Below are 15,972 nucleotides of genomic sequence, written 5' to 3' on the forward strand. Positions count from 1 at the left end.
GGAGTGTATAGTAACTTGGTAAATCAGTATAAGAAGGGAATGAGCTATCCAGTAAAGCAATTTGAAATAATCAAACATGATGAGTTTTGTTGCAAAGTATAGCAGTGTCTATGCTGTGATTTTGGGACTGCTGCTACATCAGGTAAAAATATATAATTGGGCTCCACTATTACAATTTGAGTAGTGTAACAATACAGATCACGTAGTGAATAGAAATCAGAGACTTGCTTTTACTGCCTGTTTTAGATACATTTCATGACATAGTATATCTGCTGTTATTGACATAGTAGTGGTGACCTTATTTTGCATGTGTTCTTCCAGGCAATCCCATGTAATGTGACGGGAGTGTGGCGAAATGAGCTGGGCTCTGTGCTTGAAATTGAGGTGGTCGGTTCTGAGCTCCGAGGCCGTTATCAGAGTGCAGTGGAGACTGCTCCAGGAGTCACGGGTCCAGAACAACAGGCCAAGCTACTGGGTGTGACTAGTAATCGGGGTCTGCAAACCTCTGTGGCTTTCTCTGTGTTATGGGAGGCAGGTGTGTAAACCTTGATGTGTTCAGCAAGGTCTAATGTTGTGCAATATTTAGATAAGAAATTCATCTTAACCGTCCACAATGTGTCCCAGGTTTAAATCTGAATTACCTTGACTGTAACAATGGATGTGACTGGTCAAATGCCAAGGTTATGCAACTGCATCACATCGCCTGCCCCCCCCCCCCCCCCCACCCCCACCCCCAGGTTCCTGTAGCTCTTGGGTTGGTCAGTGTTTCCAACTGCCTGATGGGATGCGAGTGCTGAAGACCCTGTGGATGCTGCGCTCTGTCGCTTCATGCCCTGCAGACAACTGGAAGAGTACCAGGTAGCCTACAGCTCCTCACTACTTAGCATAAGGGGGGGGGGGGGATGTTACTGTAGAATACAATTGCCCTTCACTAAAAGCCTACTGACATGAGAGCTACAGAGGTATACTCAATGTTTTTAGTGATAATTTAGCACTATTGGGCATATTTGTATTCCACTTGTGTTTTAGACATTCTTTTTATCATTAGGATGGGAGCGGATACGTTCGTCTTCATTTCCTGAAAGCAGAATGTACTGATCATCTGACTGCTGCATTTGGTTTGCTGCCCTCTACTGAATTTCCTTTGAACTCTCTCTGTAGAAATAATCTGTTTTATACTCCCTGGGTTGCTCTCTCATCCATGCAATAAATTATGTAACTTGTTCAATTCATGAATACAAATGTGTTATTTACCTTGTCTTGCCTGACATAAATACAAGTTTAAACTCAGATGGGGATATGTTTGGGTTTATTCTCCAACAAACGGTCTGTCAAATGAACATGGGTGGGATAAACTATTGTTTAAGACATTACAGAGCATTAGGTTTCTATGCCAAGTTAATAAACCTATTGACCACTTACATGCGCACCAACTTCCTGTACTGGTCAGGGTAGTTGGGTAGTCTACTTGAGTGGTTGCATGTAAACATTGTTTACAATGACCAGAAAAAGCTTGTATCCCGGTTTAGATTAAATATATTTTTGGACTGGCTACTATGGCATGTACACATCTTATCCAGTTTGCTGTTTTTTGCAGGGTGTGCAGGCCCAGTATTGCATAGCATGGGTGATGGTGTTGCAGGAATTAAATTCCTGTTTTAATACCCAATTAAACACTCTGTCAATTCATAAGAATTTGTATGACTCATTTGTATAAAATGGACAGAGCCCAGTCTTAAAGTCAACCAGCAGCGTTTATTCACGAGAGTACTGCCCATTATACATTTTACCACAGGTTATAAACTGAAAATGACGTCATTAGTTTAAGTACTAGCCCGTGTCATCTCCGCTCTAGTACAATGGCTGTATGGTTCTCACATCGTCTCTCCCTATTAAGATACTTTATGACCGAGCCAAGGCCAGCTTGTGTAGATAAGCCTTCTAGCCAGTCTGGCTATAAGTTCATTTCTACCATGGTACAGACAGTCATTGTTCTAATTCTTGATTATATTTACACATTCAGTACTAGGATTAAAAAGAATTCATACATATACAGTACCATAATAGGTTTCTGATTAGTACATACAACGTAACATAACAGAATTCTGATTAGTCAGTCCTGATTGAAATGTATACATTAGTCATTGTTAAAAATTCCTTTAACAGATGGTCAAACAAATCACATCAATTAGTAGGGTCCCCGTGCAATTCAATCCATTAATTTGTTGATACTCTGTATTGGACTGTAGCTTAGTGGCTACCTTCACCCCTAATTTAGAGAACTTTCTACTTATTGAAATTACAGGTAGGCCATATTTCTGACATTGTCAACTTATTAGGCCTACGTGTAGCTTCTGTCAACTTGTTGCCCCAGAAGACGGAACGAGTGCTCTCCAGAATGTCTTGCATTAATTATTGCATTAGTAATCAGTAAAGTTGCCTGTTTTGTTTAGGCACCGGGGAGAAAAGATTGGTCTTGAGCAAAATGTCCATGTCATCTGTTTGACTGTTTTTAAGGAAATTAATATTAACTTGTCTTGGGTGCATATTTTGTGGTTGAGATACTGTCTGCGTAAGTGTCAACACATTACACATTTGCATTTTCTCGGTGCTGAAAAATCATTTCTCCACTCCAGTTCCCAAGATGAATTAACATTTTACTGCCGGAAATGCATATTTCTGCAGGAGTAAATAAATTATGTGAGATGTTGTAGGCCTACAGTCAGTGTTCATATTTCAGTTACTATTCTATTTAGCCCATATGAATTTAAGAGGTATATTCTGTTTATTCAGGGTCACTCATTGCGGGAAATCAAAGGTGCGTGTTAACAGCTTATCCTGAATAAGACCTTAAGCGGGACATGAGCTATTAACCGGAATACTGTCGGCATGTACTCATGGTCAATGATTTCGGTCCCTACATACTGCATAGGATATCTCTATCCACAATAGTGGAGGTAGACTATAAACCTCTAATTACATGTTGACGGTTATCTTCAGTCTTTGTTTTTATCATGTAGTTTAACTACTTTAACTGAACTAAATTAGGTTTTTAAATACTATTAGGTTTGCAATAGATAAACCAATGTGCCACTGGATTATTTGTCAGCATTTTGTACAATCAAGCAACTGATTTCAGGCACTTCTGTAACCTCGGTGCTGTCAATGCAAGTCTTTATTTAATTTTATTCAATGTACTCAGTGACTGTGATACAACTAAACACGAAACTTTTGATAAAATATTTATTGACCCATTTGACCTTCCAGAAACATCAGGTTCTCATGTACAAACACGGTCAGTTCTCACATCTCCATGCTCACCTCGCAAAGAGCAGGAAGCCACTGATTGAGTTCTGGTTTTGAGTATCATCATAGACTTTTGCTTAGGACCCAAGCGCATGTTGACCGTGTCCCATTTCTCCAGCTGTAGTGTGATCCCACTGGAGAAATGATCAAGGCCTGTGACTCTCTCATTGTCTAAAATATACATCATCGTAGCAGTGTTCTTAATAAGTGCTGCACCCCTGCTGGATGCACTGTCAGCCCCTGCAACAGTAAATCTGAAGTAGTATGCTCCTCTCACTGGTGCAGTGAATTTACCTGTATCAGAGAAGAGACGAAATCACCATACTTAATTCAACAATGTGGGTTACTGTGCTATACTTTCATGTGCTGTAATTGAAAGTCCAGTGCCTCTGAAGCTCATTGTGGTGGCTCTACATACTAATCTATAGGTCATTATAAATATATGACATGCTGTGTAGATTATCCCACAGCAAGAAGATATGGCCAAATATTTTATAAAGAATTAAAACGATGCAATATATTTGCTGTATAAGAAACACTTAATTTATTTGTTATTTTACCAGATAAGTTGACTGAGAACACATTCTCATTTGCAGCAACAACCTGGGGAATAGTTACAGGGGAGAGGAGGGGGATGAATGAGCCAATTGTAAACTGGTGATTATTAGGTGACTGATGGTTTGAAGGTCAGATTGGGAATTTAGCCAGGACACCAGGGTTAACACCCCTACTCTTACGATAAGTGCCATGGGATCTTTAATGACCTCAGAGAGTCAGGAAACCCATTTCACGTCTCATCCAAAAGAGGGCACCATACACAGGGAAATGTCCCCAATCACTGGCCTGAGTCATTGGAATATTTTTTTTTAGACCAGAGGAAAGAGTGCCTCCTACTGGCCCTTCAACAACACTTCCAGCAGCATCTGGTCTCCCCTCCAGGGACTGACCAGGACCAACCCTGCTTAGCTTCAGAAGCAAGCCAGCAGTGGTATGCAGGGTGTTATGCTGCTGGCATCAATGGAATGGGAATATACATATGAATGCAGCAGGGTACCTGTGGATGTACTGTAAGCTTCTCCGATGTTTACATCTACTCTCTTGTTGATCAGGTCATAATAGTAAATAATAGTAAATATCGTTGAGGAAGGGTCCAAAGTAGCCACCAATTTCTAAAGATGCAGAGAATGACACCTCTGGTGTGTCTGTGAGCACAACTAATTATCGAAGCACGGATTGTTACGCTACTGTAAAGTCAACAACTCAAAACACTATATGTAATGATGTCTAATGTGTACACTTCGCCGTACATGAACTGGCTTTCTTAAGCTCGTCAACCTCTCCTCTAAGCTCCACCACCTCTGACTCCTGCTCTTGTAGCTGGATCTCTCAGTGTTGTTTGAGCTAGTAATAAGGGCCTTTAGTTCCCGGGCTTGAGCTAAGGGAAAGATATCAGACTACCTCCCATGACAACATTACCAAATAACATCTGTGTAATAATGTATTGTTCTCTTTAGCAGTACCACAAACCTTTTTTTGTATGACAGAGGTAATTTTGGACTTATATGTAAAATAGCACGCACCATAATGCTCCCTCCACAGTGCTACTACTTCAACCTTCTTCAGGTTATCCACCATAGCTCTCAGCTTCCCCACTTCTGTCCCCTGCTCCTCTAGCTGGATCTCAGTGTTGTTTGACTTGCCATTAAGGGCCTTCAGTTCCCGGGCTTGACCCAAAGGAAATATATCACAATTAATACACTAACTCCCAACGACAACATTACCAAACACCATGGTGTTGTTTTTGAGATTAATCCTTTAATTTGTTCTCTTCAGCAGTAACAGACTTTGTAATGTCACTGCCAGAGGAGATTGTTGACCTGTAAACAAGAGGGTCTGTACTGTGTGTACGTACCAAAATGCTCCCTCCACAGTTGCACTACTTCTGTTTTCTGACGTGTCAGGTCCTTCTTCTGTTCCCCGACCTCAGCCACAGTGCTGTTCAGCCTGACATCAAGGACCACTAGTTCCTGGGCTTGCAATTATACACATTTTGCTATGGGGCAGAGAGAAAATGTTGATGTAAAGATAATTTCTTGCTATTCTATTCATTTTGACATGAGGCTGAGAGAAAATATTGCAGTTTTAAAGCTAATTTCCTGTAAATCTAAACATTTTGCAATGGTTCTTGACGTGTTCATATTGGGGAGGGACCCGACCTCCAGGGGACCCTAAAAAAATATAAATCATATATACACTGCTCAAAAAAATAAAGGGAACACTTAAACAACACAATGTATAGGCATTTAGCAAGACACCCCCAATAAAGGAGTGGTTCTGCAGGTGGGGACCACAGACCACTTCTCAGTTCCTATGCTTCCTGGCTGATGTTTTGGTCACTTTTGAATGCTGGCGGTGCTTTCAATCTAGTGGTAGAATGAGACGGAGTCTACAACCCACACAAGTGGCTCAGGTAGTGCAGCTCATCCAGGATGGCACATCAATGCGAGATGTGGCAAGAAGGTTTGCTGTGTCTGTCAGCGTAGTGTCCAGAGCATGGAGGCGCTACCAGGAGACAGGCCAGTACATCAGGAGACGTGGAGGAGGCCGTAGGAGGGCAACAACCCAGCAGCAGGACCGCTACCTCCGCCTTTGTGCAAGGAGGAGCAGGAGGAGCACTGCCAGAGCCCTGCAAAATGACCTCCAGCAGGCCACAAATGTGCATGTGTCTGCTCAAACGGTCAGAAACAGACTCCATGAGGGTGGTATGAGGGCCCGACGTCCACAGGTGGGGGTTGTGCTTACAGCCCAACACCCTGCAGGACGTTTGGCATTTGCCAGAGAACACCAAGATTGGCAAATTCGCCACTGGCGCCATGTGCTCTTCACATATGAAAGCAGGTTCACACTGAGCACGTATGACAGACGTGACAGTCTGGAGACGCCGTGGAGAATGTTCTGCTGCCTGCAACATCCTCCAGCATGACCGGTTTGGCGGTGGGTCAGTCATGGTGTGGGGTGGCATTTCTTTGGGGGGCCATGTGCTCACCAGAGGTAGCCTGACTGCCATTAGGTACCGAGATGAGATCCTCAGACCCCTTGTGAGACCAGATGCTGGTGCGGTTGGCCCTGTGTTCCTCCTAATGCAAGACAATGCTAGACCTCATGTGGCTGGAGTGTGTCAGCAGTTCCTGCAAGAGGAAGGCATTGATGCTATGGACTGTCCCACCCGTTCCCAAGACCTGAATCCAATTGAGCACATCTGGGACATCATGTCTCGCCCCATCCACCAACGCCACATTGCACCACAGACTATCCAGGAGTTGGCGGATGCTTTTAGTCCAGGTCTGGGAGGAGATCCCTCAGGAGACTATCCGCCACCTCATCAGGAGCATGCCCAGGCGTTGTAGGGAGGTCATACAGGCACGTGGAGGCCACACACACTACTGAGCCTCATTTTGACTTGTTTTAAGGACATTACATCAAAGTTGGATCAGCCTGTAGTGTGGTTTTCCACTTTCATTTTGAGTGTGACTCCAAATCTAGACCTCCATGGGTTGATAAATTTGATTTCCATTGATAATTTTTGCGTGATTTTGTTGTCAGCACATTCAACTATGTAAAGAAAAAAGTATTTAATAAGAATATTTCAGTCATTCAGATCTAGGAAATGTTATTTTAGTGTTCCCTTTATTTCTTTGAGCAGTGTATATATTTATAGTATTAGTGATACGTCAGTGGCACCCATTCAATGTCATTATTTTCAGTGGATTAGATTACAATAACAAATCTGTGCCTATATGGTTTGTATATGCAGCTTTAACAAATAAAAATCATTGAAGTTGACAAAGAAAATAGGAAAAGTACAGAATAATGTGGCTGGTGTGGTAGCAGAATCTTTTAGGTAACATTGATAAAAATGTTTTTTTATTTTTTCATAAGTATGCTTATGTGGCAAAAGTTCATTGGGCCCAGAGAGTGGAGAGGTCGGGTTAGTCTTATCTGTAAATGTGTCTGTCACTATTCCTAAACCATGTGAAGGGATGGTGTGATTAATGGGGAACCAGTTAGGTGGCTCCACAAAGTCTGTGTGCCAGTCACTCTTTTCTCTGTAAGCTTGTCCAAGAGGGGTTGTATTTGTTATGGGAGTATCTAGAAATTGACAATTGATATATGCCATTGGAAGAGGTAATGTTTTGGTTCTAAGTGGTACCAAGAACGAGATAGGAACTTCGGTTTAGGAGACCAAAATGAAGGATAATTTATAGCTAATGCTGTCTGCCTATAGGATTCTCCTTTTTTCAAGTAAAAGGTTTGTGTAATGTTCCTAAGATCTGTTATTTGTCATGTGAGTTTAGATGGGTGTGTCTTTGCTATAAAGGATATCAGTTGCCATTATGTTGACACTCTCAGAGAATTAATTTATGGACACTGAATTGATCTGAGAGTCACAGGGCTATGGTGAAGCTCATATACAGTGCCTTGCGAAAGTATTCGGCCCCCTTGAACTTTGCGACCTTTTGCCACATTTCAGGCTTCAAACATAAAGATATAAAACTTAATTTTTTTGTGAAGAATCAACAACAAGTGGGACACAATCATGAAGTGGAACGACATTTATTGGATATTTCAAACTTTTATAACAAATCAATAACTGAAAAATTGGGCGTGCAAAATTATTCAGCCCCTTTACTTTCAGTGCAGCCAACTCTCTCCAGAAGTTCAGTGAGGATCTCTGAATGATCCAATGTTGACCTAAATGACTAATGATGATAAATACAATCCACCTGTGCGTAACCAAGTCTCCATATAAATGCACCTGCACTGTGATAGTCTCAGAGGTCCGTTAAAAGTGCAGAGAGCATCATGAACAACAAGGAACACACCAGGCAGGTCCGAGATATTGTTGTGAAGAAGTTTAAAGCCGGATTTGGATACAAAAAGATTTCCCAAGCTTTAAACATCCCAAGGAGCACTGTGCAAGCAATAATATTGAAATGGAAGGAGTATCAGACCACTGCAAATCTACCAAGACCTGGCCGTCCCTCTAAACTTTCAGCTCATACAAGGAGAAGACTGATCAGAGATGCAGCCAAGAGGCCCATGATCACTCTGGATGAACTGCAGCTGAGGTGGGTCTACAGCTGAGGTGGGAGACTCTGTCCATAGGACAACAATCAGTCGTATATTGCACAAATCTGGCCTTTATGGAAGAGTGGCAAGAAGAAAGCCATTTCTTAAAGATATCCATAAAAAGTGTCATTTAAAGTTTGCCACAAGCCACCTGGGAGACACACCAAACATGTCGAAGAAGGTGCTCTGGTCAGATGAAACCAAAATTTAACTTTTTGGCAACAATGCAAAACGTTATGTTTGGCGTAAAAGCAACACAGCTGAACACACCATCCCCACTGTCAAACATGGTGGTGGCAGCATCATGGTTTGGGCCTGCTTTTCTTCAGCAGGGACAGGGAAGATGGTTAAAATTGATGGGAAGATGGATGGAGCCAAATACAGGACCATTCTGGAAGAAAACCTGATGGAGTCTGCAAAAGACCTGAGACTGGGACGGAGATTTGTCTTCCAACAAGACAATGATCCAAAACATAAAGCAAAATCTACAATGGAATGGATCAAAAATAAACATATCCAGGTGTTAGAAAGGCCAAGTCAAAGTCCAGACTTGAATCCAATCGAGAATCTGTGGAAAGAACTGAAAACTGCTGTTCACAAATGCTCTCCATCCAACCTCACTGAGCTCGAGCTGTTTTGCAAGGAGGAATGGAAAAAATTTCAGTCTCTCGATGTGCAAAACTGATAGAGACATACCCCAAGCGACTTACAGCTGTAATCGCAGCAAAAGGTGGCGCTACAAAGTATTAACTTAAGGGGACTGAATAATTTTGCACGCCCAATTTTTCAGTTTTTGATTTGTTAAAAAAGTTTGAAATATCAAATAAATGTCGTTCCACTTCATGATTGTGTCCCACTTGTTGTTGATTCTTCACAAAAAAATACAGTTTTATATCTTTATGTTTGAAGCCTGAAATGTGGCAAAAGGTCGCAAAGTTCAAGGGGGCCGAATACTTTCGCAAGGCACTGTAATTAAAGATGGGACTTTATGATAACTCTGACTTGTGTGTGGTTTGCTCTCTCATGATTTGGTAATACAGGAAATTTCCACAACAGTGGAAAATCATTGAAAAACAATAAGAGTTCAGAGTCCAGGTTATTATAGGATCCCTCTGGTTTAGCCTAATCGATGGCCTTGCATGACCCTTAGATGCCAGGATCAATGGCTTTGATTACTGGAGGAACACCTCTGTCATGAGTGTCGAACACCCACACTGCTCAATGCTGTTTGATGGAGAGCCCTCCGTGCCTGGTTACCAAGCTGCTCTGACAACTGTGGAGCTCCAGGAAAACATTTCCCGCAAAATTAGAGTGAAAATTTGCAGTTTACGAAAAAGAGTATCATAATATAAATGGAGGCTACTTAACATATGTTATATTACTGGGATATGAGAAAATGTATAATGAGTAATGGTGGTATAGGCCTATATGCTGTAAACATATGGATAGACACAGAATGTCTGATATTTAAAATGAACTAAGCTGCATTATGAATATTTTGAAGATCTACTTTGAATATCAAAGACAATGTAAATAAACTACCACATCAAAATATTTCAAAAGCTCATTTTTCCAGCTTCACACGATTCTGTAAATATATCACTGTTTATAATGCTGTTTCTGTCTGTCTGACAGAAACCTGTCACGCTCCCTCCCTCCTACATCCCCCCCAAACACCTAAAGCAATAAAGTTTGATCATCATAATAAAATAATTTACCCCATGTGAGGCCATTCGAGTGTGTTTCACTCATTAATATATATTGTTTTTTAAGCAAGACCATAAAACCATAGTGTGTAATTTCCGTCAGTTAAATTAAGACAGGATATTGAATGCTAGTATAAATATACAATTACAACCAATCAAGCCCAAAAGAACCACCATCTATTTCAAAAGTCACAGTTTTTGAGGTGGGGTAGAATATGCCAAGTCATGGAAAAATCTAAATAGCATACTCCTTCCTACTGCTCAAAGCCCATTGGAGGATAAGGTCAAAGGGACGGGACCTCTGGATTTCTCATCCAATGGGTTTTGAGAAAGACGCAAGGTCATAATTGGAGTATGCAATTGAGATTCTCTCATGGTGTTGATTACATAAGGTGACTGGCAAGTCTTGATTGCTTTCACAATGTGCTCACTGCTCTACTCTGACTGACACATTTACCCCTCAAGCCTATAGTAGAATATAACCCAACGGAGAGTGTCTGGTATGGGGTTTATTAATTAAAAAGTGAAAATCCATTTTGAAAAATGTTGATATTGGATAAGCTGTCTGAAAATAGTTAACCACATCAAAACACGATTAACCTCATGCTACTGGTGAGGTGATGCGACAAAGGAATGTATCTGAGTTGGTACTTTTACCTGTGAATCAAAATTGCATCGCTGTAGTGGCCTACCAATTTCAAAGACAGATTTCAGAATGATATATCTATGTGAGGAAGATATACAAACCCAATGTTAGTCCAGTCATACATTGACTAGGGCACATGGTTCTTTACAGTTTAATTCATGTTTGTTATAGGTTGTTAACAATTATGCTTTCCAGCTCTCACGGAGTGATGGAGTAACCTTGTTCAAGTCCAATAAAATATTACCCTCTATTGATCAACATAACACATCGTTTTCTGTATCGATTGAATTGATGATGCGTATCAAATATATGCCCAGGATGATATAATGCTGAATTTATCATCGTCCATAGCTAGATTTCCATACAAATGGCGACAGATTATCATGCGAATATTCTAAAAATGTGCATTTTCACACCAGAGACGTGTTTCCATCAAATGGACTTGTTGCGGATAACTTTTGTGGTTCAATTCCCATGTACTGAATATAAAATACAAGTTAAATGGGTTTCCGTTGCATTTTCAACTCTACTGATGGTTTTGTCACAAAAATGTTGCGTTACGTAGCCAATGTGCCCATTCTGGTATTGGCACGTGCGCTCTAGCCAAAACAATGACATTATAGGACAAAAGAGCGATGTTATTTTTGTCAAATGTTAGTCAATCATTATTATCACCAGAATAAGACCCTCGATATTTATTGGAAAGGGGCGTCACGCATATACCGTGCACTATCACCACCCTGTGAAATTCATCATGTATTTAATTTGTAGCCTAATAAAGTGCATGCTTCCCCGACGAGTAGTAGTGGGAGGACCTCACACCATATCATTGCGTGACTCCCAAGTTTATTTCGATATGATGGTTATTTTATGAATATTTTCGCATTAAGTCGTCTCCACCGACATTGCTCGCATAGTTAATTTTACCGGCACAAAAGATCCACCATGTCTAGGTTATTTTGTTTCGTGGACATTGTGAAAGTTTACAGACAAAATGCTTATTTCGATCAGGCCTGTTATGACATTTTCTATCCGACGTACCTTACTCACATAAAAAGTTTGGATGGAAACCTGGTTCATGTGTGAGAATTGTCGAGACAGGGGTGTACATTTCATTGGCCAATCGGTTAACCTACAGCCAATAAACTAGAAACTCTTGTGAGAGGACTTGTGTTGATAGAGAAGAAACACCTGCAAATGTTCAAATTAGGGGTTAATTTCAATAGTCCTCTTTTCCTCAATCTGCATTGACTTTTAACTGCTGGTAAGAAGTGACAGCTGAGATTGAGATCTACACCCTGTTCATCAATTAAGTCTTGTTAGAAAGGGCAGGAGCTGATTGGTTTGGGGGAGTGTATAGTAACTTGGTAAATCAGTATAAGAAGGGAATGAGCTGTTCAGCAAAGCAACTTGAAATAATTGAACATGATGAGTTTTGTTGCAAAGTATAGCACTGTCCATGCTGTGATTTTGGGACTGCTGCTACCTCAGGTAAAATTAATCAGTTGGCTCCACTATTACAATTTGAGCAGTGTAACAATACAGATCACGTAGTAGATAGGTCAGGGACTTGCTTTTACTTCCTGTTTTAGATATACTATGTCATGAAATGTATCTGCTGTTATTGACACAGTGGTGACCTTATTTTGCATGTGTTCTCCCAGGCAATCCCATGCAATGTGACGGGAGTGTGGCGAAATGAGCTGGGCTCTGTGCTTGATATTGAGGCGGTCGGTTCTGAGCTCCGAGGCTGTTATCAGAGTGCAGTGGAGACTGCTCCAGGAGTCACGGGTCCAGAACACCAGGCCAAACTACTGGGTGTGACTAGTAATCGGGGTCTGCAAACCTCTGTGGCGTTCTCTGTGTTATGGGAGGCAGGTGTGTAAACCTTGAAGTGTTCAGCAAGGTCTAATGTTGTGCAATATTTAGATAAGAAATGTCTCTAACTTCTTGCACCACTTCTCTCCAACTTTCCACAACGTGGCCCTTGTTTCAATCTGAATTACCTTGACTGTAACAATAGATGTGACTGGTCAAATGCCATGCACCCCCAGGTTCCTGTAGCTCTTGGGTTGGTCAGTGTTTCCAACTGCCTGATGGGATGCGAGTGCTGAAAACCCTGTGGATGATGCGTTCTGTCGCTTCATGCCCTGCAGACAACTGGAAGAGTACCAGGTAACCTACAGCTCCTCACTACTTAGCATAAGGGGGGGGGATGTTACTGTAGAATACAATTGCCCTTCACTAAAAGCCTACTGACATGAGAGCTACAGAGGTATACTCAATGTTTTTAATGATAATTTAGCACTATTGGGCATATTTGTATTCCACTTGTGTTTTAGACATTCTTTTATCATTAGGATGGGAGAGGATACGTTCGTCTTCATTTCCTGAAAGCAGAATGTACTGATCATCTGACTGCTGCATTTGGTTTGCTGCCCTCTACTGAATTTCCTTTGAACTCTCTCTGTAGAAATAATCTGTTTTATACTCCCTGGGTTGCTCTCTCATCCATGCAATAAATTATGTAACTTGTTCAATTCCTGAATACAAATGTGTTATTTACCTTGTCTTGCCTGACATAAATACAAGTTTAAACTCTGATGGGGATATGTTTGGGTTTATTCTCCAACAAACGGTCTGTCAAATGAACATGGGTGGGATAAACTATTGTTTAAGACATTACAGAGCTTTAGGTTTCTATGCCAAGGTAATAAACCTCTTGACCACTATTACATGCACACCAATTTCCTGTACTGGTCAGGTTAGTTGTGTAGTCTACTTGAGTTGTTGCATGTGACCATCCTGTTTACAATGACTGGAAAAAGCTTGTCTCCCGGTATAGTTTAGTTTTTTTGGATGGGCGACTGTGGCATGTACACACCTTATCCAGTTTGCTGTTTTTTTGCAGGTTGTGCAGGCCCAGTATTGCATATCATGGGTGCTGTGTGATTTCATGTGATGGTCAAACAAATACTTCAAAAAGTAGGCTCCCTGTGCAGGTCAATCCACTTTTGTTGATACTCTTAGTGGCTACCTTAACCCCTAATTTAGAACTTTCTACTTATTGAAATTTCAGGTAGGCCATATTTTGTACATTTGTCAATTTATAATTAGGCCTACATGTAGCTTGTCAACTCGTTGCCCCAGAAGATGGAATGACTGCTCAATAGAATGTTGTGCATTGATAATACATTAATCACCAGTAAAGTTGCCTGTTTCCTTTAGGCACCAGGAGGAACACAACACAAACAGTGGAATGATATGTCTTGCACAAAATGTCAATCTAAGTGAATTAACATGACTTGGGTGGGTATTTTGTGGTTGAGATACTGTCTGCATAAGTGTCAACACATTACACATGCATTTTATCTTTGCTTGTTGGGGTTCATTCCTTGTTAGTCATTTGTGATGTTAGCATTCTGACCATATCTAAGTAAATCAAAAACCTTGAATGCAATTGCAGACAGGTTGACAACAGGAAAAAAGCATGTGTTTGTGTAAAATGGATGGTTTTATAGAACCACCTCTCCAAAACCAAAATAAGTATTGATCGCTGCATTACTTCCCAATATATAAAGGATGATTAAGCAATGCGACTCGATGTGGTATATGGCCAATAAACCCCGGCTAAGAGCTGTTCTTATGCACTACACAACGTGCCTGGACACCACCATCCCTGAGGTGCCTTATTACTATTATACACCGGTTACCAACGTAATTAGTAGTAATGTTTTGTCGTACATGTGGAAAACGGTCTGATTTACCATGGCTGTCAGCCAATCAGCATCCATTGCTTGAACCATCCTGTTTATAATGCACAACATCCTTGGTCTGAGGTTTTTTTATTGAGCAACTGGATGACAGGTGTTGGTCTCTATGGAGAGAGGTGTGATCGGCATCTGTTGAATTCTGATGGCTTTGATTGAAAGCCAAACATTTGCTGTACAGTACTAGCTAAGCAAAACATATCCCGAAGTCCTGATGGGGACTTCTGTCTCAATCCAGTCCTCTCTATATAGAGGAGTTCATATGCCCAGTTAAATAAATGCAGCCTCATGGTGTTCTTTAAGTAACCTACACTCAGAAAGCTGTACAATCTGTTCAGTCCAATGACAGCGGCCCGGCTACTTGTAAAATGCAGCGGAAGGATGGGCCCGGGGATATGTTACCACCATTCATAGCCCCAATTCATAAATGGGGCTATGAATGCAAGGCCTGACAGTCCATGTGATCAACAGGATACAATAGATTTACACATATTTGGCTATATGTTTGTTTGCAAATGCTCAAAATGGGAGCGTTATAAATAATATATCATAAACAGGCCTACTCATAATTTGGATTATTTCAAGGTAAAACAGGTGTAGGAAGGTGGTTGTACTAGACTCATGAGCAGTGCTGACACATCATTCACGTTAGGTGGGGCTCCAAGAAATATATACACAGTTGAAGTCGGAAGTTTACATACACCTTAGCCAAATACATTTAAACTCAGGATTTCACAATTCCTGACATTTAATCCTAGTAAAAATCCCCTGTTTTAGGCCAGTTAGGATCGCCACTTTATTTTTACAATGTGAAATGTCAGAATAATAGTAGAGAATTATTTATTTGAGCTTATATTTCTTTCATCGCATTCCCAGCGGGACAGAAGTTTACATGCACTCAATTAGTATTTGGTAGCATTGCCTTTAAATTGTTTGACTTGGGTCAAATGTTTTGGGTAGACTTCCACAAGCTTCCCACAATAAGTTGGGTGAATTGTGGCCCACTCCTGACAAAGCTGGTGTAACTGAATCAGGTTTGTAGGCCTCCTTGCTCGCACACACTTTCAGTTCTACCCACACATTTTCTATGGGATTGAGGTCAGGGCTTTGTGATGGCCACTCCAATAACTTTACTTTGTGGTCCTTAAGCTATTTTGCCCCAATTTTTGAAAGTATGCTTGGGGTCATTGTCCATTTAGAAGACCCATTTGCGACCAAGCTTTAACTTCCTGACTGATGTCTTGAGATGTTGCTTCAATATATTCACATGATTTTCCGTCTTCATGATGCCATCTATTTTGTGAAGTGAACCAGTCCCTCCTGCAGCAAAGCACCCCCACAACATTATGCTCCCACCCCCGTGCTTCACGGTTGGGATAGTGTTCTTCGGCTTGCAAGCCTCCGCCTTTTTCCT

General features: G+C 41.1%; 2 protein-coding genes across 2 annotated transcripts; both read left to right on the forward strand.

Annotated features, from left to right (window-relative positions):
- On the forward strand, positions 1-1,289 carry LOC118937878 (avidin-related protein 3-like). Its single transcript, XM_036939651.1, has 4 exons — positions 1-142; positions 322-535; positions 738-858; positions 1,049-1,289. Exons 1-4 carry the CDS (start codon positions 77-79, stop codon positions 1,080-1,082), a joined length of 435 nt encoding a protein of 144 aa, XP_036795546.1. The 5' UTR covers positions 1-76; the 3' UTR covers positions 1,083-1,289.
- A 10,836-nt stretch (positions 1,290-12,125) lies between these two features.
- On the forward strand, positions 12,126-13,392 carry LOC110537228 (avidin-related protein 1). Its single transcript, XM_021623108.2, has 4 exons — positions 12,126-12,279; positions 12,453-12,666; positions 12,843-12,963; positions 13,149-13,392. Exons 1-4 carry the CDS (start codon positions 12,214-12,216, stop codon positions 13,180-13,182), a joined length of 435 nt encoding a protein of 144 aa, XP_021478783.2. The 5' UTR covers positions 12,126-12,213; the 3' UTR covers positions 13,183-13,392.
- The last annotated feature ends 2,580 nt before the right edge of the window (positions 13,393-15,972 follow it).

This window comes from Oncorhynchus mykiss, chromosome 12 (assembly GCF_013265735.2).
Source record: "Oncorhynchus mykiss isolate Arlee chromosome 12, USDA_OmykA_1.1, whole genome shotgun sequence".
NCBI classification, from domain to species: domain Eukaryota; kingdom Metazoa; phylum Chordata; class Actinopteri; order Salmoniformes; family Salmonidae; genus Oncorhynchus; species Oncorhynchus mykiss.